The sequence below is a fragment of the Megascapheus bottae genome, chromosome 11, assembly GCF_031878675.1.
Source record: "Megascapheus bottae isolate mThoBot1 chromosome 11, mThoBot2.hap1, whole genome shotgun sequence".
Taxonomy (NCBI): Eukaryota; Metazoa; Chordata; class Mammalia; order Rodentia; family Geomyidae; genus Megascapheus; species Megascapheus bottae.
The window spans coordinates 33,822,911-33,847,951 of record NC_143519.1 but is presented as its reverse complement, the minus strand read 5'-3'; the positions used below and the strand labels follow the sequence as shown (position 1 = coordinate 33,847,951).

Below are 25,041 nucleotides of genomic sequence, written 5' to 3'. Positions count from 1 at the left end.
GGTAAGAATGCTGAAAGGAATGATACTTATCAAGATGAACTGTACTGTTGAAGGGCAACTCCTCTGTACAAGTAGCTAAAGACAATAATAAAAACATTCAAAAAAGAGAAGCTACTGCAGTTATTAACAAAAACTAGAATTGATAATTCTATTGGCGATTATTTCTTTTTTTTATTGTAGTTTATTGTTGGGATTACAGAGGGGTTAGTTACATTTGTCATGTAGTAGGTACATTACTTCTTGAAACTTGATACCCTTTCTCATGCTTTTGTCCACTTTTCCCTCCCCCCACCTCCTCCCAATCATCTTGTTTTCCTTCACTATTTCAAATAAACCATTAAGGGTATACACAGTATATCAGGTAACAAAGTCAGATACAGTAACCACACGAGATTAATCCCAAAAGGGGAAAAAAGAAAAATAATTCACATAGTTCATTCAGAACAACAATCTCAAAAATAAATCTCTTGTTTCCATAATCTAGAGTTGATTTTGTTTAGTCTCATCCTATGACGATATACACATAGGTTCTGAGATATTGTCATCCCCTGCTATGAGAACCCTAGATGTGTATTAATTATTACAAATGAAGGACGCCATGGAGTCTATATTCCTTTGGGTCTGGCTTACTTCACTTAATATGTTTTTTTCCAAGTCTTTCCATTTCCTTCTGATGGCAGCATAGAAATCCATTTTGTGTAAGTATTACATCTTCTTGATCCATTCATCTATTGAAGGACACCTTGATTGGTTCCTTATCTAATCTATGGTAAATAATGCTGCAATGAATATAGTTTTGGTAGTAGTTTTAGTATGCCCTTGTTTCTGGAGATTTGGGTAAATTTCAAGGACTAGAATTGCTTGGTCATAGGGGAGTTCTATGTTTAGTCTTTTGAGGAATGTCCATATTGCTTTCCAGAGTAGTTGAGTGAGTTTACATTCCCATATTGGTGGTTATGTCTTATGCTTCTTCTTATAGCTCATTTCTTATGTTTATTATTTCTTATAATTTCTGAGTCTGTAAAATTATGCAAATTTTATTTTGATATTACATATGATTTAGAGTTTAGAAAGCCCAGTGCTGGTGGCTCACCCCTGTAATTCTAACTACTCAGGAAGCTGAGATCTGCGGATTGTGGTTCAAAGACAAGTCAGGGCAGCAAAGTCAGTGAGACTCATCTCCAATTAACCACCAGAAAACCGAAAGTACTACTGCAGTTCAAAGTGGTAGAGTGTTAGCCTTAAGAAAATAGCTCAGGGACAGCATCCAAACTTAAAATTATGTCTGACAACCCACAAAAAAGTTGAAATAATTAATTTTCTAAAATTAGAATATAATTAAATTATAACACTAAAATTTGAAAAAAGGAGTTCAATGAAAAACTCACTTTAAAATGAGTTAAGACAATCAGTAAGATGTTCTACAAACTTGGGTAACAAAAAGCAATAAGAACAGCAAGAAAAATAAAACAAGAAAAGGGTAGGAGGAAGGTAAAATGAAAGGAGAGGAAGAGAAAGAAAGATGTACTGATGAAGAAAGAAATGGAAGTCGGAAATTAGAAACAATGAGTTGCAAGATATGTTATGCTGACAAATGTAGAGGCTTATCTTAATTTCTTTTTATCTAAGGTTGTTAGGACAGAGGACATTGTGTGAATCTTGCAAAGTTGCACCAATATAATCCATATTAATGTACACAAGTCTGGACCTTTACTTTTAGTATTTTATTAACATCAGAAAGAAATACTGGTCTGTAGGTCAACAGAGGGTCCCACTTATTTGCTGTAGTGCAAAGTACACTGAGTGTGCCTTCTATATTATATATATATTTTTTTCTGGTTCTTTAACCACTTTTCTAGGTTTTACACAGAAAAGATTGGAGATAGTTTATTACCCTTAGAAATGACTGAGCACTAAAATCCCATTTCTAAGCTGAGAGGCAAAGATTATTTTCCTGGTCCTTGGCATTATGATAAACATGTCTTTGCAGAAAGAGATGTGTCAAAATGTAGATGGTGGTCCTCCACATCCGAATATTCCAAAGAAGGTACTTAGTTACCTACTTAGATATAATCTAGTGATTCTTGCCAAATGCAAATAATGACTTTGAATCCTTTTCCCTGATCTATTAAGAAAAAACCAAAACCAAAAACAGGAACAGTACAAGAGTCCTGGCAGTGAAGTTAGTACTTAAGTCTAGTGATAATGCCAAGCCTATACACACAGGCAAGTATATTAAATTTTTCATAAAAATAGTCTTACAAGTTTATTGTATTATGTATAGCATTAATATACATGAGTAACAAGCAATAGTGATCAACAAATATTAGCTATATAAGTTTTTATCTTTGTTCTATAAAAGATGGAGGAAAGATAGGAGATATCCAAGCCTGTAAAATCTAATTAATTCTCCCATTCTATATAGTGAAGTTATCAAAACCATTGGTTTTATTATATGCACCAACTGCCAATAATACTAGAAAAATAAAAGCACTACTGCACAAAACCAGAATATGCACAAATACAGAGAGAATAATCTAAATTTTATGATATCTGTAGAGGGCAGGGTCATTGTCAAAGCCTTCATGAAAGCAAGCTCACACATCAATTGCATATCTGTGGAGATTTGCAGAGACATTTCCAAGTAGTATTTATGTAATATGCATTTCCTCTAAAATGGATGTCTAATTGCTTAGTTATTCTAAATTGCAGAATGGAAACAAAGGAGCAATTTTGGCCATTTGGGTAAACAACAAATATCTAAAAGCTAATTATCTGTTCAAAAGACTGAAGTTGTACCAAATGAGACATTTAAATCTAATAAATAATAGACAAATTGTAACCTACACACTAAAACATAGGATATGCACATATAGTTTTTATTACTCTGTTAAGTAAACTATTATTTACTCCCCCCCAAAAAACATAATTATACAACCATGAGTCTAATTGAAGGCCACTTTGATGTGCTACTTAAAAATTAACTTATATATTCAGGAAGTCTTAAAGTACTTTTGAATTCTATCATCAAATGCCCTGTTTACTTCTATGATTAAAAAAAACCAGAAATACTTTGTATAAAATTTGAAATGGATTTTGTATGAAAAGAACATAATTGTATAAATGCCATTATTTCTAATTGTCTTTCTAGAAATGATTACACCTAAGAATAGATGTTACTTCAGATAACTGAATGAGTGTCTATAATAACCACAGAAGCTGAGGCATTTTCTAAATCAAATAACAGAAATTTAAAAATCAATGTTAGATTGATGAAATGCAGTTAGAAAATGCAATTTGATCATTGTTAGAAAATAATGCCAAGTTATTCAGCAGAAATAAATGAAAGAACATGAATATCTGGGAGCTCCAGGCACATCACTTTAAAAATAAATTTTTTAAATGAGGAAAAAAAGACCTTTAAACTATAAAATGATAACGTAAGAATCCATGCTTCTTTTTAGATTTGCTACTAAAACTGGCTTTTAAGGAAATTTAGCTGATATTTTTATCCTTCTTTATATTATATTAACCAAAAACAGCATTCTGAGATGATACTGATAATAAATAATAGTAGATTTGAAAAGAACTGAATTTTCTTGCCAAAAGCAATCAGCAATTTATGATGTGTAAGAAAGAACAAGAGTTTAATTTACTCCACTATCTCAGGTAGTGATACAAAAATTTGCCAATCTGTGGAATAAAATTTAGTCCTTATTTGCATGGTAGAAATGTTAAACTGATGGAAATATATGGAAGGGCGTTCCCTATGGATTTAGAACAGAGATGTGAAAACTCTCTTCCACTATCATCATATAGAGATATCTGACTTGAATGAAAAAATATGATGAAATAAAAACAATAACTAATGTAAATTCAGTAATTTATCCTTCTCTATATTTTTCAATATGAGAAGATCAAGGCTGAAGATTTCTATAAAGATTTGAATAGTAATATGTTTATTCTAAAACACAATACCTGCAGAGAAAAAGTATCTTCCATAAAGTTTAAGCTGATGCTCATAGTCACATATTTAAAAAAACATATAATCTTAGTAATGTAATCAAAGTTTAGCATAGAAATATAAACCTGCTTATCAAAAATCAAACACACCAGTTATAAATAAAATAAATTTCTCATGATTTTTATAAAGTAGTATTTTAAATTAGGACATTCCATATATTTTAATATACTACATCCTTGATATCAACTATCTCAATAATTCTGTTATTTTAATTCACACAAAAAATCTAAATTATACTATATCTTTGGTTGACTGACTCACTAATAGTTATAAATTGCATTATGGATGATTTCTTATTAATTCCTAATTATCAGTTTAATCTCAGTATGTGGAATAATCCCTATATACTGACAAAGGAAACAAAATTAGTCAATAATATAGGACAAAAATATACATTTTATACTATTGAAGATATATTTTCAAAGTCTCAGGAATACTCACAATCAAGGCATCCATTAGGAGTAGAACCCCCAATATTTTTAATTAGATGAAAGCAATTATGCATTAATAAGATACACATTAGCAACTTCTATTTTATTTATTTATTTATTTATTTATTTATTTATTTATTTATTTATTTATTTATTGCCAGTCCTGGGCTTGAGCTCAGGGCCTGAGCACTGTCCTTGGACTTTCTCAAGGCTAGAGCTCTACCACTTGAGCCTCAGCACCACTTCAGGCTTTTTTTTTTACTATGTATGTGGTGCCGAGGAATTGAACCTGGGTCTTCGTGCATGCTAGGCAAGCACTCTACCACTAGGCCAAACTCCCAGCCCCTAGCAACTTCTATTTTATAAATGGTATAAAGGACATCAATATCATATTTGTCAAAAGCATATTCTATTCATGTACTATGGAAAGAAAAAAGATAACTGTATATTTATACTATTTGGTCCATTACAGTTACATTCACCATGTATAGGTGCATAATCTCATAATCTCACACACTGATAGCACTTCTCATGTTTCTGTCCCCATTCCTTCCCCCCACCCCTCCCAATCATCTTGTTTTCCCTCCTTTCCGATTTCAAATAAAAAAATACATGTATATACAATACACCAGGTAAAAAAGTCAGATACAATAACAATACAGGATTAATAAAAGGGCAAAAAAAGAGGAACAGAAATAACATACTACATTAATAACAACAATCACACAAGGTGAACCTTCCATTTAGTCTCACAATATATGACCTTATGTACCTAGGTTTGGGGGTATTGTAATCCTCTGCCAGGAGAGTCCTAGATGTGTACTAATTATTACAAATGAGAGAAACCATTGAGCCTATGTTCCTTTGAGTCTGGCTTACTTCACTTAATATGATTTTTTCTAAGTCCTATTTCCTTACAAATAGGGCAATGTCATTCTTTCTTACAACAGCATAGAATTCCACTGTATATAAATCCCACATTTTGTTGATCCACTCAACTGAGGGGCATCTGGGTTGGTTCCATATCTTTGCTATGGTAAATAGTGCTGCAGTGAACATCATTGTGCTAGTGGATTTAGTATGTCCTTGTTTCTGGACAATTGGGTAAATGCCAAGTAGTGAATTGCTGCGTCTTAGGGGAGCTCTATGATTTAGTCTTTTGAGGAACTGCCATACTGCTTTCCATAGTGGTTGAAAAAGTTTGCACTCCCACCAACAGTGTAGTAGTGATCCCTCCTGGCCACATCCCCTCCAACATCTGTTGTTACTAGTTTTCTTGATCCTGGCCATTCTAACTGGAGTGAGGTGGAATCTTAAGAGTTGTTTTGATTTGCATTTCTTTTATGGCCTGAGATGTCAAGCATTGCTTCATGTGTCCATAGGCCATTCTTATTTCCTTTTCAGAAAAGTCTCTCTTCAAGTCTTTTGCCAATCTTTTAAGGGCATGGTTGCTTTTTAAGGATTTGTTTTAGAAAGACTCAATTTTTTTAGGTGTTGATATATTTTAAATATGAGGTCTTTGTCTGTTGTAGGGCTAGTGAAGCTCTTCTCCCACTCTGTAAGCTAAGTCCTTTGACATACAGAAGCTCTGCAGTTTAATTCAGTCCCATTTGTTCAAATTTTCTTTAATTTGTTGTGTTTCTCGGTCTTTATTAAAGTTTCAATCTGTGCCAAGAAGACCTAGTGTATCTCCTATTCTTTCTTGTAAAGTTTTCAGGGTATCTGCTTTTACCTGAAGGTCTTTGATCCATTTGGAGTTAATCCTGGTGTAGGGCAACATAGAAGGAACCAACTTTAGTTTTCTGCAGGTACTTAACTAATTCTGGCAGCACCACATGTTAAAGAGGCTGTTTTTCTTCCATTCTATTGTTTTTGGCTCCCTTATCAAAGATTAGGTAGAAGATTGATTTCTGGGTCTTTAGCTCTATTCCATTGGTCCTCAGGCCTATTGTTCTGCCAGTACCAAGCTGTTTTGGTTACTATAGCTCTGTAATACAGTCTAATGTTTGGTATTGATTTTCCTCCAGCGATGTTCTTTTTTTCTGCTAAGGATTGTTTTTACTATATGGGATCTTTTATTATTTCATATGAAAATTGGGATTGCCTCTTCTATTTCTTTAAAGAATGACATTGGGGGGCCGGGAGTTTGGTCTAGTAGTTAAAGTGCTTGCCTAGCATGCACGAAGACCTGGGTTCGATTCCTCGGTACCACATACATAGAAAAAAGCCGGAAGTGGGGCTGAGGCTCAAGTGGTAGAGCTCTAGCCTTGAGAAAGTCCAAGGACAGTGCTCAGGCCCTGAGCCCAAAACCAGGACTGGCAAAAAAAAAAAAAAAGAATGACATTGGGATATTGATGGATATTGCATTGAATTTGAAGATAGCCCTTGGCAGGATTGCCATTTTCATGATGTTAATTCTTCCAGTCCAGGAGCATGAAAGGTTTTTCCATTTCCTCAGTTCTGCTTTAATTTACTTTTTCAGGTTTTTAAAGTTTTCATCATAAATATCCTTATCATTCTTAGTTAATTCCTAAGTACTTTATTTTCTTTGAGGTTACTGCAAAAGGAGTTACTTTCCTGCTTTCTTCCTCACAACTCTCGTTGGAATACAGGAAAGCAGATGACTTTTGAGGGCCAATTTTATACCCTGCTACTTTTTCAAAGTTTCGAATCAGCTCAAGCAAGTTAGGAGTGGAGTCTACAGGGCTCTTTAAATAATCCGTATCCCAAAACCAGACAGGGACTCATCAAAGAAGGAGAACCATCGATCCAATCCCTTTCTTTGATAAATAATGATGCAAAACTTCTCAACAAAATACTGGCCAACTATCTTCAATATAACTCATCAAAACAATATATGCAGAAAAGGCATTTGAGGGCTAGGATGTAACTCAGTGGCAAAGCGCTTGTCTAGCAAGTGCAATGTCCTGGGTTCGATCCCCAGTACCAAAAAAGAAAAGACAAAAAAAAAACATACAGTTAAAAAACAAAAAACCTCAATGAAAAGGCATTTGACAAGGTCCAACACCCCTTTATGCTAAAAACTAGAGAAACTAGGAATCCATAGAACATTTCTCAGTATAATAAAGGCTGTCTATGACAAATGTACAATTAGCATTATACTTAATAGCACAAAGCTAAAGCCATTGCCTCTAAATTCAGGAATAAGACAAGGACGCCCTCTTTAAAATAGCATTAGAAATCATAGCCAGAGCAATAAGTTAAGAAGTAAGCATAAAGGGAATTAAAATAGGGAAAGAGGAACTGAAACATTCCTTCTTTGAAGATGACATGATTCTGTATTTAAAGAACCCTAAAGACTCCACTCCCAAGTTGTTTGAGATGATTCAATATTTTTAAAAGTAAAAATACCTCAAAAGTAGATCCTTTTCTTTTTTTCCTTTTTTTTTGCCAGTCCTGGAGCCTGTACTAAGGGCTAGGCATTGTCTTGGGCTTTCTGCTAGCAGACTACCAACTGAGCCACAGCACCATTTCTGGCATTTTATCTGTGTATGTGGTACAGAGGACTCAAACCCAGGGTTTCATGCATGCAAGGCAAGCAATCAACCATTAGGCCACATTCCGGGCCCAAAAGTAGATCCTTACAGTTTTCTGTTTTAACATACTGTGTGAAGTGACTTTAATTTTACACGTGTATAGGTCATATTTAAAACAGTAAAAGGTGTTTATTTTATATATTTATTATTTTTAAGGTCTCCTTTTTGGGCCAATGTATATAATCAAGATACTATTCAGAATATGCTCTGAAGAACATTGCCCTGTAAAATATTAAAGTATACAGCACATATGTAAACTCCACAGATATGAGAATTAACAATACTTGTTAGAATCTTGCATTTATTTTTGACTCATCTATGATAACTTGCATATTGTGTGTGTGTGTGGAAATAATCAGTAATGAAAAAGTTTCATACTAGCAGCCCAATGTGTCAAATATGATGCTTAAATATAAGAAGCTCTATGATGACCAGGAGAAGCAACTGTATCTTTAATCATATAAAAATTCAAATATTCAAATTTATTTTTAAAATTGAGAATGAAAAGCAATTCCCTCAACTCTCTTGAATTATCTATCATAAAGTAATAAATCAAATATTGACTACATTTGGAGGTTAACTATAGAATCATTTGGATAAAAATGATAAACAGACTCAAGTAAATATAGAGTAGTGACTAAGGAATAGTTAAAAATAGAGTTGAGTCATTGTATGATCAATCTGAGGCAGAAAAGTGGATACAAAATTTGTCTGAAGATTACTTTCTCAGTTTGGCACTCATGCTTGCCAACCTAATTACTCAGGAAGCTGAGAGCTAGAGGATCAAGGATTGAATCCTGCCTAGGCAAGTAAATCCACAAGACTCCATCACTAAAGAACCAGAGAAAATGTAGACTGAAGGCCTGGCTCAAGTGATAGAGCACCAGTCATGAATAAGAAAGCCTAGTAATGAGGACACAGATATTAAACCACAGACCTATGGCCACCTAATCTTTGACAAGGGAGCCAAAAAAATAGAATGGAAGAAAGACAGCCTCTTCAACAAGTTGTGCTGGCAGAACTGGTTAAGTACCTGCAGAAAACTAAAGTTGGATCCTTCTTTGTCACCTTGCACTAGAATTAACTCCAAATGGATCAAAGACCTGGAGGTAAAAGCTGACACACTGAAAACTTTACAGGAAGGAATAGGAGATACACTAGGCCTCCTTGGCACATGTAGAAACTTTCTTAATAAGGACCAAGAATCACAACAAATCAGAGAAAGGCTGGATAAGTGGGACTGCATTAAACTGCAGAGCTTTTGTATGGCAAAGGACATAGCTAGTAAATTAATTAGGAAGCCTACAGAGTGGGAGAAGATCTTCACCAACCAAACAACGGACAAAGGCCTCATATCTAAAATATATCAACAACTTAAAAAATTGAATCACTCCAAAACTAACCTCCAAAGTAACAACCATCCCATTAAAAAATGGGCCAAAGACTTAAAGAGAGTCTTCTCTGAAGAAGAAACAAAAATGGCCTATAGACACATGAAGAAATGCTCAACATCTCTGGTCATAAAAGAAATGCAAATCAAAGCAACTCTTAAGATTCCACCTCACTCCAGTTAGAATGGCCAGGATCAGGAAAACGAATAATACCAGATGCTGGAGGGGATGTGGCCAGGAGGGATCACTACTACACTGTTGGTGGGAGTGCAAACTCGTTCAACCACTATGGAAAGCAGTGTGGCAGTGCCTCAAAAGGCTAAACATAGAACTCCCCTATGACCCAGCAATTCCACTACTTGGCATTTACCCAACCATCCAGAAACAAGGACATCCAAAATCCACTAGAGCACAACAATGTTCATTGCAGCACTATTCACCATAGCAAAGATATGGAACCAACCTAGATGTCCCTCAGTTGATGAGTGGATCAACAAGTTGTGGTATTTGTAAACAATGGAATTCTATGCTGCTGTCAGAAAGAATGACATCGCCCCATTTGTTAGGAAATGGAAAGACTTAGAAAAAATCATATTAAGTGAAGTAAGCCAGAGTCAAAGGAACTTAGGCTCAATGGTTTCCCTCATTTGTCATAATCAGTAGAAACCTTGGGCTCTACTAGCAGAGATTTGCAATAGAGCAAAATCTTGATACATAAGGCCATATAATGTGAAGCTAATTGAAAGGACCTCCAGGATAGTGAAACAAAAGCCATATAATGAATGATTGTTGTCCTTAATGTACTATGTTGTCTCTCATCTCCTTTGCTGTCCCTTGGTTATCTCATATTGGTATAGTATCTCACTTTGTTATTGAATTTATTTGTATTTGGATATTTGAAATTTGATAGGGAAGGGGGGAAAACCAAGACGGGTGGGGAGTGTGGGGGGGGAGGGAATGAGTACCAAGACATGTGAAAGGGTATCAATGTATGTGAATTAATGCACCTTCTATCTGGCAAATATCATGTAACCCTTTTACTCAATACAATAAAAAAAATGTAAAAAAAAAGGCTTTAAAGTATCTATCATTTACTCTTTCTTCTCCTAATAAAGTCATTATAAAAATTTTTCTAATTATTTCTGGTAATACAGAGTACACTGAAAGATTAGACTCAACTACAGACACTAGTCTTTGAATAATGACAATTAAATTGGATGACATAGTGAATTCAATTACAATACCTTAAAAATACAGACTAAAAATAACATAAAACAGGAAATGGTACCGTGGCTCAAGGGATAGGGTGTTAGCCATGAGCTAAAGAGCTCAGGGACAGCGCCATGCCCAGAATTCAAGACACACAACTGACCACCCCCTCTAAAAAAGGTAATAATATAAAATATTAAGAACGTTCAACAAAATAAAGGAAGATACTAATTTATATATTCACTATGATCATAGCAATTACTCAAAAGTAGAAATATTTAAAACTGACAGAACTATGTGCCATAATGTTAACAGTTCTTGTTGGTTAGTTGCTTGTTGGGCTACTACATTTAAGGTGGTTTGCATAATGCAAAAGTAACATTTTTAAGTTGAAAGAAACAAATTCAGTAATCCTTAATAGTGGATTTTTTTCTCAACAATTTAAAGTGATAAAATTTGCTGAAAATTGCTTCAAATTTGCATTAACAAATTTCAAAGTTATGTAACCACCTGCTTGTCACCTGATAGCTCATTTAAGTGACTCTCAATGAACATCAGATGACCAAAGGCTCAAGTAAAAGAATGTTCCATAATTACGCAGCAGTAGTTAAAAATCAGGTTAGGAATGAGGCCTACTGGGAGAATGCTAGCCTAGTGTACATGAAGCCCTGTTTTTTTTTTTTTTTTTGCATTTTTTTATTGTAATTAGTAAAAGGGTTACATGATATTTGCCAGATAAAAGGTGCATTAATTCACGTACATTGATACCCTTTCACATGTCTTGGTACCCATTTCCCTCCCCCCCCCCCCACCCGTCTTGGTTTTTCCCCCTTCCCTATCAAATTTCAAATAACCAAGTACAAATAAATTCAATATATCAGATAACAAAGTGAGATACTATACCAATATGAGATAACCAAGGGACAGCAAAGGAGATGAGAGACAACATAGTACATTAAGGACAACAATCATTCGTTATATGAAGCCCTGGTTTTGATTACTTGATACCACATATACAGAAAAAGGCCAGAAGTGGTGCTGTGCCTCAAGTGTCTAGTAGAATGCTAGAATAGTGTCCAGTCCTTGAGTTAAATCCCATCACAGATAAAAACAAAACAAAGCAAAACAAAATCATCCTGGTATATACTGTTAAAATGAATACCAAACCTTCATGATCTCTGTTTTTGTAAATATTTAAAAAATATTTCTTGTAATATTTTCTGAATTTTACACATAAATTTCATGATTTTTCCTCCCTTAAAGAAACAAAGGAAATAATACATTAAGGTATTAATGTTTATTAAATATAAAATATGCTTATAAAAGTGAAAGTAAAGGAGTACCAGTAGGCAGTTCTGTCTATCTCTGGGGAAACCTTAGGTGCAATTGCAGACCTCAGTTGTAAACTACAATGATTTCACAGTGAAGCTGATGGATTTTAATTAAAATCTTCTATAATCCTTAGTGGATTAGAATCAGAAGAGCCAGAATTTTTAAGGGGATGAAAATGTACATATAATTTACTCAATTCTTTCTGCTTCTACATTAGTGGTATTTTTTAGCTTCAGAAAATACAGTTTCTATAAAATTCTCATTATTTTTTTCTTAGATATTTCCAAAAGAAAATTATTATCAAAAGTGAAAATATACAAACTAGAGAAAATAGTAAAGACACTCTTTCTGCCAAGTGCCCACTATCTGACTTCAACAATTACTATTTATGGCACATCTTGTTTTTTCTATAAGAATGCCCACCTCACAGTCATCCCAGACTATAGTTACACAAATCCTAGACACCACATCTTTGTCTGTGGAATTTTAGTATGAGTTTCTAAAGGATACTATGATTATAGCAATAACAACAGCGTCATGTCGAAAAGAAAAAAATAATCAAACCTTTTAGACTTCTTTTTTAGACAGTCATTTTGTACCATATCTCTCTTGCCTCTATTTCTGTCTCTCACTCTTTTTCTCTCTCTACCCTACCCCCTTCCCAGTATAAGCCATGGGCCACAAGGGAAAACTGCTGCTATTTTTCTCAAATATCTTTTAATAAATTCGTGCTCCTGCCCTATTTTCCCCCACATATGGTCAGTATTTGGGGAGTAAGCTAGGTCTCATGTTCCACAGAATTCCTGAGTCAGTTTCCTGGGATGGCACACTGGTTACTCAGCACACACCATTAGCCTTTGGTTATCCAAGAAGTAGTAAAAGATGGAAGAGTATAATACAAACAAGCAAGTACACCAGAGGCTCAAGGCATCCATAGCCAACATTAGAATAAAGATAGCACTTAATGAGCAAACTGGAGAGAGGACACCCTGTAAGATAGGAATTGCTACATGGTTTAATTAATACATAAGTATTACTTTTGTTCATCAAGTAATTTTAAGTGTTATAAAGTAGCCCAAATAAATCTTAAGTCTCCATAAAATGAATAGAAATTAATACTTACCAGTTTTCATTTCAAGTAAGCGCTTTTTCTTTTGCTCGCGCTCCAGTCTTTCTTTCTCTGCTAATTCTTTGGCTATCCTGGCACGTTTTTCTTTTTCTACTGCTTCTCTTTTTTTGATGTTTTCTTTTATTGCTTGCTATTGCAAATAAATTTGAAAAAAATGGTTAATTTTAATCTGTGCTAATTCCACAAGAAAAAAATATCTATCTGAAATTATACAAAAGGCAGGCTCATAACTATCTTTATTAATGCTTAATACATTAGTAGCAGTAATGCTTAAATATAAAAACAGTAAATACTTAATTCATTTTAGTCTTAGAAAGTTATGCACTATTATGTATCAATAAAATTTATATTTATGTTACAATTATGCATCCATAAATATTGTTACATTTATAACATTTGCACCTAAGTGAAATTATCTACCTAAAAGAGAGAAAGGAGATAGAAACTAAAAATAAAAAGGTATTTAATTGACAAATTAAACCTGATTTCCAACATATTTTCAAAAGCCCATCTTACAATTTGTAAGAGCCTTTCATAGATTTCCTATTGACTCGGCATTAGGAAAATAGTTGATGATATGACAGAAAAGGGCTGACATCTTGAAACAGTTACCTTTATATTATGCACAATAAATTAGCAATGTTTTCCATATAGACAAAAGTGTTATAAAGACAACTGTTGATCAAATCCAATAAGTTGTTAATCAAAATATCTCAATACATATGTAATTAGCTACTTAATTTCTTATTTCTGAGTTTAATTCCAATCATGAAATGCCACTCATGAGGCTTAGTGTGAATTAGCAGGTAAATAGGTAGTTTTATAAGTGCCAACAAACAGCATCACATCATCATATTGCAATTTCCCCCAGAGGATGTATTTAAGTGCCAATAAAACCAAACAGAAAAAAAAAAACCAGATTATCACAAAACTTTTTAAAGTGTACAATTAAACTATAACAACATATGCAACTTAGGTTATATTGGGGGGAAACTTTTAATTTCATCTTTCCTATAACATTCTCGCCCTCCTTTAGTACTCATAATTAAACACAAGTATCCACACATTAGTCAAATATTTTTCCATTGGTCCACTACACCAAGCCCTTTTGTAATAATCTAGAAATAGTGCAAGTTATTTATTATAAATGACATAGCAAATTATATTATTTGCCAAAAGGAAAGTAAAAAGAAGAAAAAACGAAAACATAGATGATATTAACGCACACAGCCACTTCTCTCACTGAATTATTCAAGCCAGGTGAGAGAACATGTTAGCTTATTTTCTATGCAAAAAGGAAAAGATGACAGCATTACCTACTGAGAAAAAAAAAAAACCTCAAATCTAAAAGTTCAGGATTCCTCTCTTAGTAACACAAACTAGTGTATGCATGTAGGTTTGCCAAGACCTCTTCACATTGACTTGTGAAAATTTGGGCTCAGAGATTTACAAAATTGTTGGCTCTTATGTCTGTGAAAAAGTTGTCTTTGTCTCTGAGTATATAGTGTTGTTGTGTTTTCTGCTAACATCTATTAAACTTTGGTTGGTTAACTTGTGAGCCTGCTAGTAAGTAAAGCAATTCTTCCCAGTTCCTGATACATGTCAGTACTAATTATCCTACTATGAAATACAAGGTGCAGTATCAGATGCTTTTTTGTATGTGATCACTTCAAAACTCAAAGCTGGATTGAGATGTCTATGAAACATTTTAGCACAGAATGGATACTTCTTCACTGTAGTGAAAGGAGTGAAAGGCAGAATGCTGCAATATATGAAAGTAAGCTATGTACCGGATTTTCTACAACGTTGCTCTAATTATGGCCACATAATTTCAATAGTTATGGAAAAAACTCAATGCAACCTAGGTAACTAGTAGAAAATATCATAAAACCAGATACTAAGCATAAGCTCAAAGAGAAATGTGTACGTGTGTACTCCTGTGTGTGTGTGTGTGTGTGTGTGTGTGTGTGTGTGTGTGTGTGTGTGTGTGATGGAGAAAAACATAAGCAAATAGGAAGAAAATGTATTTATTGTCTAAGGGAAACAAATAATCTGTAATAATGTATGAAATAATTTATCAATTTTATTAACATATAAGAGTTCTTGATGGAAAAATTTCCTCTCAATTGACTGAATGCACTTCAATGTGACCACTTAATAGACCATGTAATTTGTGGAACGTAACTGGACATGATAACCTATACAGTACTCTAGGCATGCACACACAAACTGTCAGAATAAAGGAAACCCATAAGGGAGGAACCCAAGGATGTCAATTCTTTGAACATTTAAAATACTATTGAAACAAGTTCTAGAAAATAAAGACATGGGCTTTTTGTTTGCGATTGGTGGTAATGGGGTAGTAGTGGGGTTTTTTCCCTTCCCTTTCTTTTTTCTTTCTTAGGAGATGGCAAAGAGCCCAGAAAAGAGGAAGAGTGAACAAATCTGGTCATACTCTTCAGTAAACACTAGGTGGAAGATGAGTAATGTCACTTGTGGGCAGGGATGGGAGAAAGAAACTGGGGGAAAGTGACAGAAAGAGTGAAATGGTTTTCTTTAAAAAAAAAAAGAAAGATATTAATTTCCTAACTTAAGAAATGATAACCTCTTAAGAACAATTCCTTAACAACAACAATAAAGTTACATTAAAAACCGGCCACCTATTACCAGATACACAATTTTGGAATTGTACCAGGCAGTAAAAAAAAAAAAAAAAAAATCAAAATTACTTTCCAAGCTCTATAAAAATGTTTATATTGAGAAATAAGATCTGAATTCATTCTTAAAACTATTCTGTTTCAAGATACATGCATTGCTGATTTTCACTTAGAAGTCTACCTCATTTCAAACGTATGTGCTCCTGATATTATAACTGATAGGACAGAAATTTTTGCTGACAAAATACCAAAAAATTGCCAACAGCTGGGCTTGTGGAAAACAACTAGTATCTCAGTCCACACAGTAATTTGGGATTTTCTTTAATGCCAAATGTTAAGAAGGAAAAGTAGCTTACATTTTTTAGAAAAGCTGAGAAGAGAATGACTATGACTTTAGACAAAACTGCTTCCTACTAATTTGAATCTTAAATTCACAGCTAGAAAGGAAGTGAAGGATGAGCCAGGCTTAATCATGATGATTGGCTATAAGACAGTGACTATGAACAGAAAACAAATCATTTCATACTAATAATATTCAAATCTGTATCCCCCCCATAATATCATCTGAGTATTCCTCCTTAGAGTCTGCTGCTTGCCCTTCTGTGAAAGATCTGCATTTCAATGGCCAAAGACAGTTTCAAAACCATAGCCACTGCTTCACACAAAACGCAGTAATCTACATGCATTCCAAAGACTCAAATGCTTTGTTGTGGTAATAGCAATGTGTAGGATATCTAGATGAAATGCCCATTAATATGTATGCAAATATATTATCAAATATACGTGTGTATTTATTAAGAAAACTATGAGCTCGTAATTATTTCCTTTCTAGGTTACTTTTGGGGGGGATGGGGAGACATGTTTAGTCATATGATTTGAACTCGTGGTCTTTCACCGTTACTTGGCACCTTACCACTTGAGTCACGCCTCCATTCTTTTTGATGGCAAATTGGAGACTCAAGAATCTTCTGCCAGCGATTGCTTTTAACTGTGATCTACTGGATATTAGCTTCTTGAGTAGCTAATGTTACAGGCATGAACCACTGGTGGCCAGCCATAACTTATATTGTTAATGTAATAGATATGATAGTAAAAACTTACCAAAAGCAGTTCAATTTATTACAGCATATTTCCTTTTCAGTGAAACAAATTGCTCAAAGCCAGTAAACTTGAAAGAATGTGTGTACATATGTTTGTAAATTCTGAAGTATCTGAAACTTATTAATGCTATATAAGTTGTGGTTTTGTTATCATTAACATTAGTCTAAATTTTATGAAAATTTCATCATCCTTTACATTAACTTGTATGACTTGTGTCTTCTTCACTTAATATTTGTTTTTTAAGGCTGATGTACATTTTTATGTGTAAATTGTACTTTATTGCCTACATGAAATGGTGTGTTTATTCTATCCCTGGGACTTGGATTGACTTCAACATTTGGTTTTAACAACTGAAAGTTTTATTTAAAGGTCTCATCTTGCATCAAGCTTTGGTCTGAGTATTCATAGCCCAGCTATAGTCTGGCTTTCCATGTTAATTACATACGTTTAATATTTAACTGAGTCTCATCTATCTTTCACTCCTTCCTTCCTTGCCTCTGCTCCTCCCTTCTTTCCTTCCTTCCTACTTTTCTTCCTTCCTCCCACCCTTTCCTTCCTTCCTTAACATTTTTGTCTTTGCCTATTTCCTAAATTTTATCACAAAAACAGTTGGAGCACCCAGCTCAGATGATGACTTTTAAAATAGCTTGTTATATTATAGTGAGATAGGTATCTATGAATCCCTATTAACTAATACCCTGATAAGGAAAATGAGTGAATAACTCAAGGGTTTAATTTCTTTAAGACTTTTATATAATGTGGTAGCCCATATAAACTTTGTATATGTTATACATACATAGGTTTTTTGGGATTCAAAAGTAAACAAAGGTAATTGGACAGTCATATAAAATCAATTTTGAGCAAAACACTAAAAAATTGTTACACTGAAAATCAAGGATTTTTTGACAACATAGCTTAATGGCACTTCTAACAACCATTTAAAAAATCTGACCTTATTGGTACATATTAGAGGCATAGTATAAAAATGAAATGAAAAGAAGGATCCAACGTTAGTTTTCTGCAGGTGCTTAACCAGTTCTGCCAGCACAACTTGTTGAAGAGGCTGTCTTTCTTCCATTCTATTTTTTTGGCTCCCTTATCAAATATTAGGTGGCTATAGCTCTGTGGTTTAATATCTGGGTCCTCAATTCTATTCCATTGGTCTTCAGGCCTGTTCTTGTGCAGTACCAAGCTGTTCTGATAATTATAACTCTGTAATACAGCCTAAAGTTTGGAATTGAAATCCCTCTGGCGCTGCTCTTTCTGCTAAGAAGTGTTTTTGCTATACGGGGTCTTTTATTATTCCATACGAAATTTTGGATTGCCTCTTTTATTTCTTTAAAGAATGCCATTGGGATGTTGATGGATATTGCGTTGAATTTGTAGATAGCCCTTGGCAAGATTATCATTTTCACAATGTTGATTCTTCCAATCCAGGAGCATGGGAGGTTTTTCCATTTCCTCAGTTCTGCTTTAATTTCCTTTTTCAGGGTTTTAAAGTTTTCATCAAAAAGGTCCTTTACATTCTTAAGTTAAGATAATTCCTAGATACTTTATTTTCTTTGAAGCTATTGCGAAAGGAGTTATTTTCCTGATTACTGCAGCATTCCTCTCACTGGTGGCGTAGAGGAAGGCAGTTGATTTTTGAGGGTTAATTTTATAGCCTGCTACTCTTCCAAAGTTTTGAATCAGCTCAAGGACCTTGGGAGTAGAGTCTATAGGATTCTTTAAATATAGAATCATGTCATCTGCAAAGAGGGATACTTTTACTTCGTCTTTCCCTATTTGGATCCCCTTTATGTTTGCTTCTTGCCTTATTGCACTGGCTAGGAATTCTAATACTATGTTAAAGAGGAGTGGAGAAAGTGGGCATCCTTGTCTCGTTCCTGATTTTAGGAGAGAATGGCTGGATAAGTGGGACTGCATTAAACTGCAGAGCTTTTGTATGGCAAAGAACATAGCTAGTAAATTAATTAGGAAGCCTACAGAGTGGGAGAAGATCTTCACCAACCAAACAACGGAAAAAGGCCTCATATCTAAAATATATCAACAGCTCAAAAAATTGAATCACTCCAAAACTAACCTCCAAAGTAACAACCATCCCATTAAAAAATGGGCCAAAGACTTAAAGAGAGTCTTCTCTGAAGAAGAAACAAAAATGGCCTATAGACACATGAAGAAATGCTCAACATCTCTGGTCATAAAAGAAATGCAAATCAAAACAACGCTAAGATTCCACCTCCCTCCAGTTAGAGTGGCCAAGATCAGGAAAACGAATAACAACAGATGCTGGAGGGGATGTGGCCAGGAGGGATCACTACTACACTGTTGGTGGGAGTGCAAACTCGTTCAACCACTATGGAAAGCAATATGGTAGTGCCTCAAAAGGCTAAACACAGAGCTCCCCCATAACCCAGCAATTCCACTACTTGGCATTTACCCAACCATCCAGAAACTAGGGCATACTAAATCCACTACCACAACAATGTTCATTGCAGCATTATTCACCATAGCAAAAATACGGAACCAACCTAGATGTCCCTCAGTTGATGAGTGGATCAACAAGTTGTGGTATTTGTACACAATGGAATTCTATGCTGCTGTCAGAAAAAACGACATCGACCGATTTGGTAGGAAATGGAAAGTCTTAGAAAAAATTATATTAAGTGAAGTAAGCCAGACTCAAGGGAACTTAGGCTCAATGGTTTCCCTCATTTGTCATAATCAGTAGAAACCTTGGGCTCTACTAGCAGAGATCTGCAATAGAGCAAAACCTTGATACATAAGGCCATATAGTATGAAGCTAATTGAAAAGACCTCCAGGATATTGAAACAAAAGCCATACAATGATTGTTGTCCTTAATGTACTATGTTATCTCTCATCTCTTTTGCTGTCCCTTGGTTATCTCATATTGTTACAGTATCTCACTTTGTTATCTGATATATTGGATTTATTTGTATTTGGTTATTTGAAATTGTATAGGGATGGGGGGAAAACCAAGACAGGGGGGGTGGGTGGAGGGGAGGATAATGGGTACCAAGATATGTGAAAGGGTATCAATATTTGTGAATTAATGCACCTTCTATCTGGCAAATATCATGTAACCCTTTTATTAATTACAATAAAAAATAAAAAAATACAAAGTCATAATGTTTTGCTTTGTGTAACTGTCTGACACTAAAACATTATATGACTGTGCCTTGGTTTCCTATTTATGAAATAGGCAAAAGAGATGTCTAATAAAATAGCATTTCAATAATTAAATAAGTTAATTCATTTATAAGAATTCCATCATTTCCTGGCATATAATAAAAAAGAGATCTACACAAAAGTTAGCAAATATGTTTTATTGTACCATTATTCTGAAATATTTCCATTGTTATAATCCATTATTAAGTGCTCCAACCATATTTATTCAGGAAAATGTCAAGGCAGAGCCAATTCTGTAGCTTCTATCAATATTATATGCTTCTCTTATGCATGGAGGGAGTCCCAGGTTTCACAGTTCCTATGAAAATATAAGTGCTTTCTTTCTATTCAAGGATGTTGGAATTCTATGATATACTAAGTTGACTGAGAAGTAGATGCATAATATAGGCTGGATTACTTGGCAGAGAAAGTACAGTGATGAATAAAATATGGAAGTCAAGATGTAGTTCTCAGCCTCCAGTCTAGATATTATACCTCTAAGGACTTAATTAACATATGTATGCACATTGTTTTTAATATTCCAAAACCTAATATGTGTTATAAGATTCTATTCTAAAAAAGGGAATTAGCTTCGTTTCCTGCATTTTCTCTACAAAGTTCTGTGTTCATTTGATATTAGACATGCTGATATTTAACTTAAAACCTTGCTCAATGACAGTTAACATACCTATTTTATCCCAACTCACCAAAGTATTGTATATATTTTGCTTCCTTCAAAAAAGCTTAGAGCTAGTGAATTTTACAAATATTACTTCACTTGAAAATTCTCTCCATCTTAAAAAAATTTACTAAAATAAAACCTAACAACAATGGCATTAGATTACTGTAGATCCTGACAATTCTTTTGAATAATGGGTTTTGAACTCAGGCTTTCATGCTCATAAGGGAAGCATTCTACTACTGCATAAGCCATGACTCCAGCCCCTGTGCTTTGATTGTTTTTGAGATAGGGACTCACTTTTTGCTTAGGGCATCTGAACCCATTCTCCTACTTATAATTGCGGTCAAAGCTGGGATAATAGGTGGAAGCCACTAATGCTTAGCTAAATCCTGATTTTTAAAGAATGTACTTTATTTCTTAGTCTTAGACTACTTAGGTTCAAGTATCTTTATCAGCATTTTTTAAACTATGATATCATTTACAGATTGGGGATGCAGAGAATTAAGGAAGATTTCATTATTTTAGAAAATTGAAAAGTATGCCTATTCAGAATTATATTTCTCTTAACATTAATAGGCTATAAAAGCAGATTATCTTTCTCATAATACTGGGTTTGAATTCAGGGCCTTGTGCTTTAGAAAGATTTCCTGTTACTTAAGGCATACCACCTGTAATTTTTTTCTTTCATTATTTTTCAAATGGAGTCTTGCATTTGTGCTCAGGCTTGCTTGAATGGTAATCCTCCTGCTTACCATTCTTAAATAGCTGGAATGATAGGCCCATTCCACTGAGTTCAAGATTTTTATGGATCAAGTAGAGGGTCTTGGGAGCTTTTTGCCTGGATGTGCCTTGAGTCATAAATGTCACAATCTCAGCCCTCCAAGAACCTAGGATTTTTTTCAAGGTACATAAGTGTATAAGGATCTCATACATTCCCATTGAATGTCTTCATTGAATCTGTTGATGCTCCAGTAGGAGCTACATTCAAACATACTTAATGACTACTTTCTAAAAATTCCTGATGACTTCATCTTATAGGATAAACAATTTCTGATGACTGACTTCATCTTATAGGATAAACAAAGTATGTGATGCATTTTGGGGGGGCGGGGGAGAAGAGAGCCTTAAGATGTCCATATGCCTTAGACTTTCATAATAAAACAGGAAAGAAAACCTAACACATAAGTTAATCTTACATTTTTTTCATTCTTATACACTATTGTGTATGTGTGAATATTGTGAAAGAGATAATACAATATTTGATCTACAAAGATAATCATCTTATTCATTTTGCCTGAAATTTTAGTTTATAATGTCATATTTTCAAACAAATGGGTTAATATATGCTATTTTTATGTATGTTGCTCTCATCATTATCTTAGAATAACCCATCCTTTACTGTGTGTTACATAATTTTGGTGAACAACAAAAAACTTTAAATTTAAAAGGGAAACACAAATTACCAGTCATGTAATCATATAAAAGCTGCCACTCAAATGTACTCACCATCCCACTGAGCAATGCATAAGACTAATAAACCCCATCACTAAAGGGAAAAATCAAGTCAGTTAATTGAGCTATATTTTTATTGTGAAAAGCCTAGAGTTATAATTAGATTATCAAACATACTTTCAAAAATGTGAACTCAACATTTTCAACACCTACTATTAATCAAATTTCTTTTAAAAATACTAAACAATGAAAAGAAGAACAACCATTCTTTTAGGTTTAAAGCCTGATAGCTCCAAGTATGATCTCAGAATAAGGAAGGTGCTAATGAAGACATAAGCCCCATGTGAAAACATTCCAAATACAATTTTCAAGTTGTAAGCCCAACAAAATGAGCATGGTTAGAAGATGTTTCCTGTTATAGTTTCAGAAGCTGGCTCATCACCCTACCATAGAATTTGTTCATGATTTTCCTCCTTTTGACAACAAAATGATATCATCCACATTCATGGAACTCATATTAACACTCAATTTTTTTTTTAACAATGCTGTTACTCTTTATTTGGTCCACAAGGTACTTAGTATGCATGAACACATGACACTGAAAGGTGACAAGTATCTGATTTGTGTAAATCAAATGATTTTGCAGAGCCACTTTTGCTCTGTCTTCATGGCAAAAAAAAAATACTAAAAATACTCCTGAGCTGGATAGCTTCATTTTGGGACAAGTAATTCCCTATGTCAGTCTAACAACTGAGTAGAACATATTGCATTGGATCAATAAAGACACAAAAATTAACAGAATTATAATCAATTTTGTATTTTTTCACCACATGTATCTGAATTACATAAACGAAAAATCAACTTAAAAGGCTGCAAACAGCATAAATAACAATTAGTTATCAGAAGAAATGGAACTTAAATTGTAGAAATAATGAAAAGACATAAATATGAGAAAGTTAAGTTATAATATTCTACATGAAAGAACAATGTAATGAAAATGAAAGTATTTAAAACACTTCCTATAATTAAGAAAAATGAAAGGTGAAAATACCATTCATTTGTACAGATAACTTGCTGAGAGGGCATATAGACATTAAGTCATTTGATCAGAAAAACACAAAATCCCTAAGAAATGCACGCTGTTATTTAAGAGAATGCAGCTCATTAAGGTTCAGTGACTTGCCAGAGTCATGTCACTAATAATCTGTACAGACAGGACATAGGGTTTGATCTCAGACACTGCTACCTTCCTACTAGTGAGACAAATCGCAAACTATCATTGCTAAAAAACGAAGCAAGTGAAGCCTGCCACAGGAAGAAATTATCAAGCACGTAAGAAATGAAATAATTTTGTGTCTTTGAGCATCAAATGAGTAAGTTTTCTACTGTGGTACCTATATCTATATTCAAACAAATAAGAAACAACCAAACAATAAAATATTCACCCAGTTTTGGGGTGTGACAAAGTGATCATTTATAAAACAAAGATTTTTTTTGGACATATAAATGCTGACTTATAAATGAGAATTACAATTACTCAAGGTCTTAGATATTGTTAATAGGAAAGAATGTATGGTGTCCTCTCAGTAGCAAATGACAATGTGTTCAGATAAAAAAATTACACACGTAGCTGGGCGTAGTGGCTCATGCCTGTAATTCTAGATACTCAGAAGGCTGAGATTTGAGGATCAAGGTTCAAAGCCAACCTGGGCACAAAGAACCTGAGACTCTTATCTGCAGTTAACCTCTAGAAAATGGGAAGTGGTGATTGGCTGGATGGGAGGGCGGTAGCCTTGAGCTGTAGAGCCCAGGGACAATGCCCAGGCCCAGAGGTAGGGTGGTAGCCTTAAGTTGAAGAGTTCAGGGCCAGTGCCCAGGCCAAGTTGAAGCCCCAAGACCCACAATAAAAAAAATACTCATGTAAACAGTGTTCCATATGAGAATAATTGCTATTGAAATTTCACCGGGTTTACACAGAAGTTATTTATTTTTTAAATAGTAAAGGACACATATGTAAAGTACAATTTGGTGGACCAACTCTTTTGAAACAAGTTATCTTAAAAGGAGACAAATAAAGACATCTGAGGAAGTGGAAGCTTTAGAGATAATGCTTTAAATCTTTAAGATAGAAATCTCTAAGATCAATGTTAAGCAAAATAAGTTTTGTGATGAAGTGTGCTTAAGGACCTAAGAGCATCATCTGTACTGGACGTTTTGGCTAATGAAAGAGTACTACGGAAGAACTTCTAAGGGGTTGGGGGGGGGGATGTAATGAGTGTGGAAAAAGAAACTGTGTCTTGTGTGCAAAACCAGTTAGAACAAAACCCTCCACTCTCATAAGGAAGAAAGACCATTCAAACAATACATTAGGAGGCAGACAAGAAAGGCAGGCTCCAACTCAAAGGACAAGCAGTAATACACTACAGCTGTTCAGTGAGACTAAGGATAGGAGATGGCTTAGCACAATTCACCCAAAATTTCCACACTGAGCTTAACTCATCCTGTAAAGCCATGCTATAATCCACCAAAATGGGTAGACTGTCAATAGCACTGAGTGACTGAGGCCAAAAGCAGTAAAAATACAAAGTGATTATAAAATTCCACAATACTAGGAGACTATAGACATGAACATTAGTTGGCATAAAGCTGCATGCTTAGAAGACCATGTACTTATCCTGCTCATAATCAGAGGTTAGGTTATTTCTACCTAGTACCCACCATAACACTGGCTCCCACAAGCCCAAGAGAATATAAAAAGCTTTCTTCTCTTATCTTCACATCTTCCTTCCTCTGCAATAAGTCTTCATATTAATAGCATGTCACTTTTAAAACAGAATAGTTCATATTTTGAAATTGAACAACCTGCAAAATATTCTTCTGTCCCAA

General features: G+C 34.3%; 1 protein-coding gene across 3 annotated transcripts in view; it reads right to left on the bottom strand.

The window, feature by feature from the left end:
* Positions 1-25,041, bottom strand: part of Diaph3 (diaphanous related formin 3) — a 440,087-nt gene that overhangs the window by 141,218 nt on the left and 273,828 nt on the right. For all 3 annotated transcript variants that reach the window (XR_016537097.1, XM_090342066.1, XM_090342064.1), the window contains one exon: positions 13,068-13,203. Coding sequence is in view for 2 of the 3 variants with exons in the window: in XM_090342066.1 (XP_090198192.1) it covers positions 13,068-13,203 (136 nt within the window). In the remaining variant the exon portion in view is untranslated. The remainder of the gene's footprint in view (positions 1-13,067; positions 13,204-25,041) is intronic.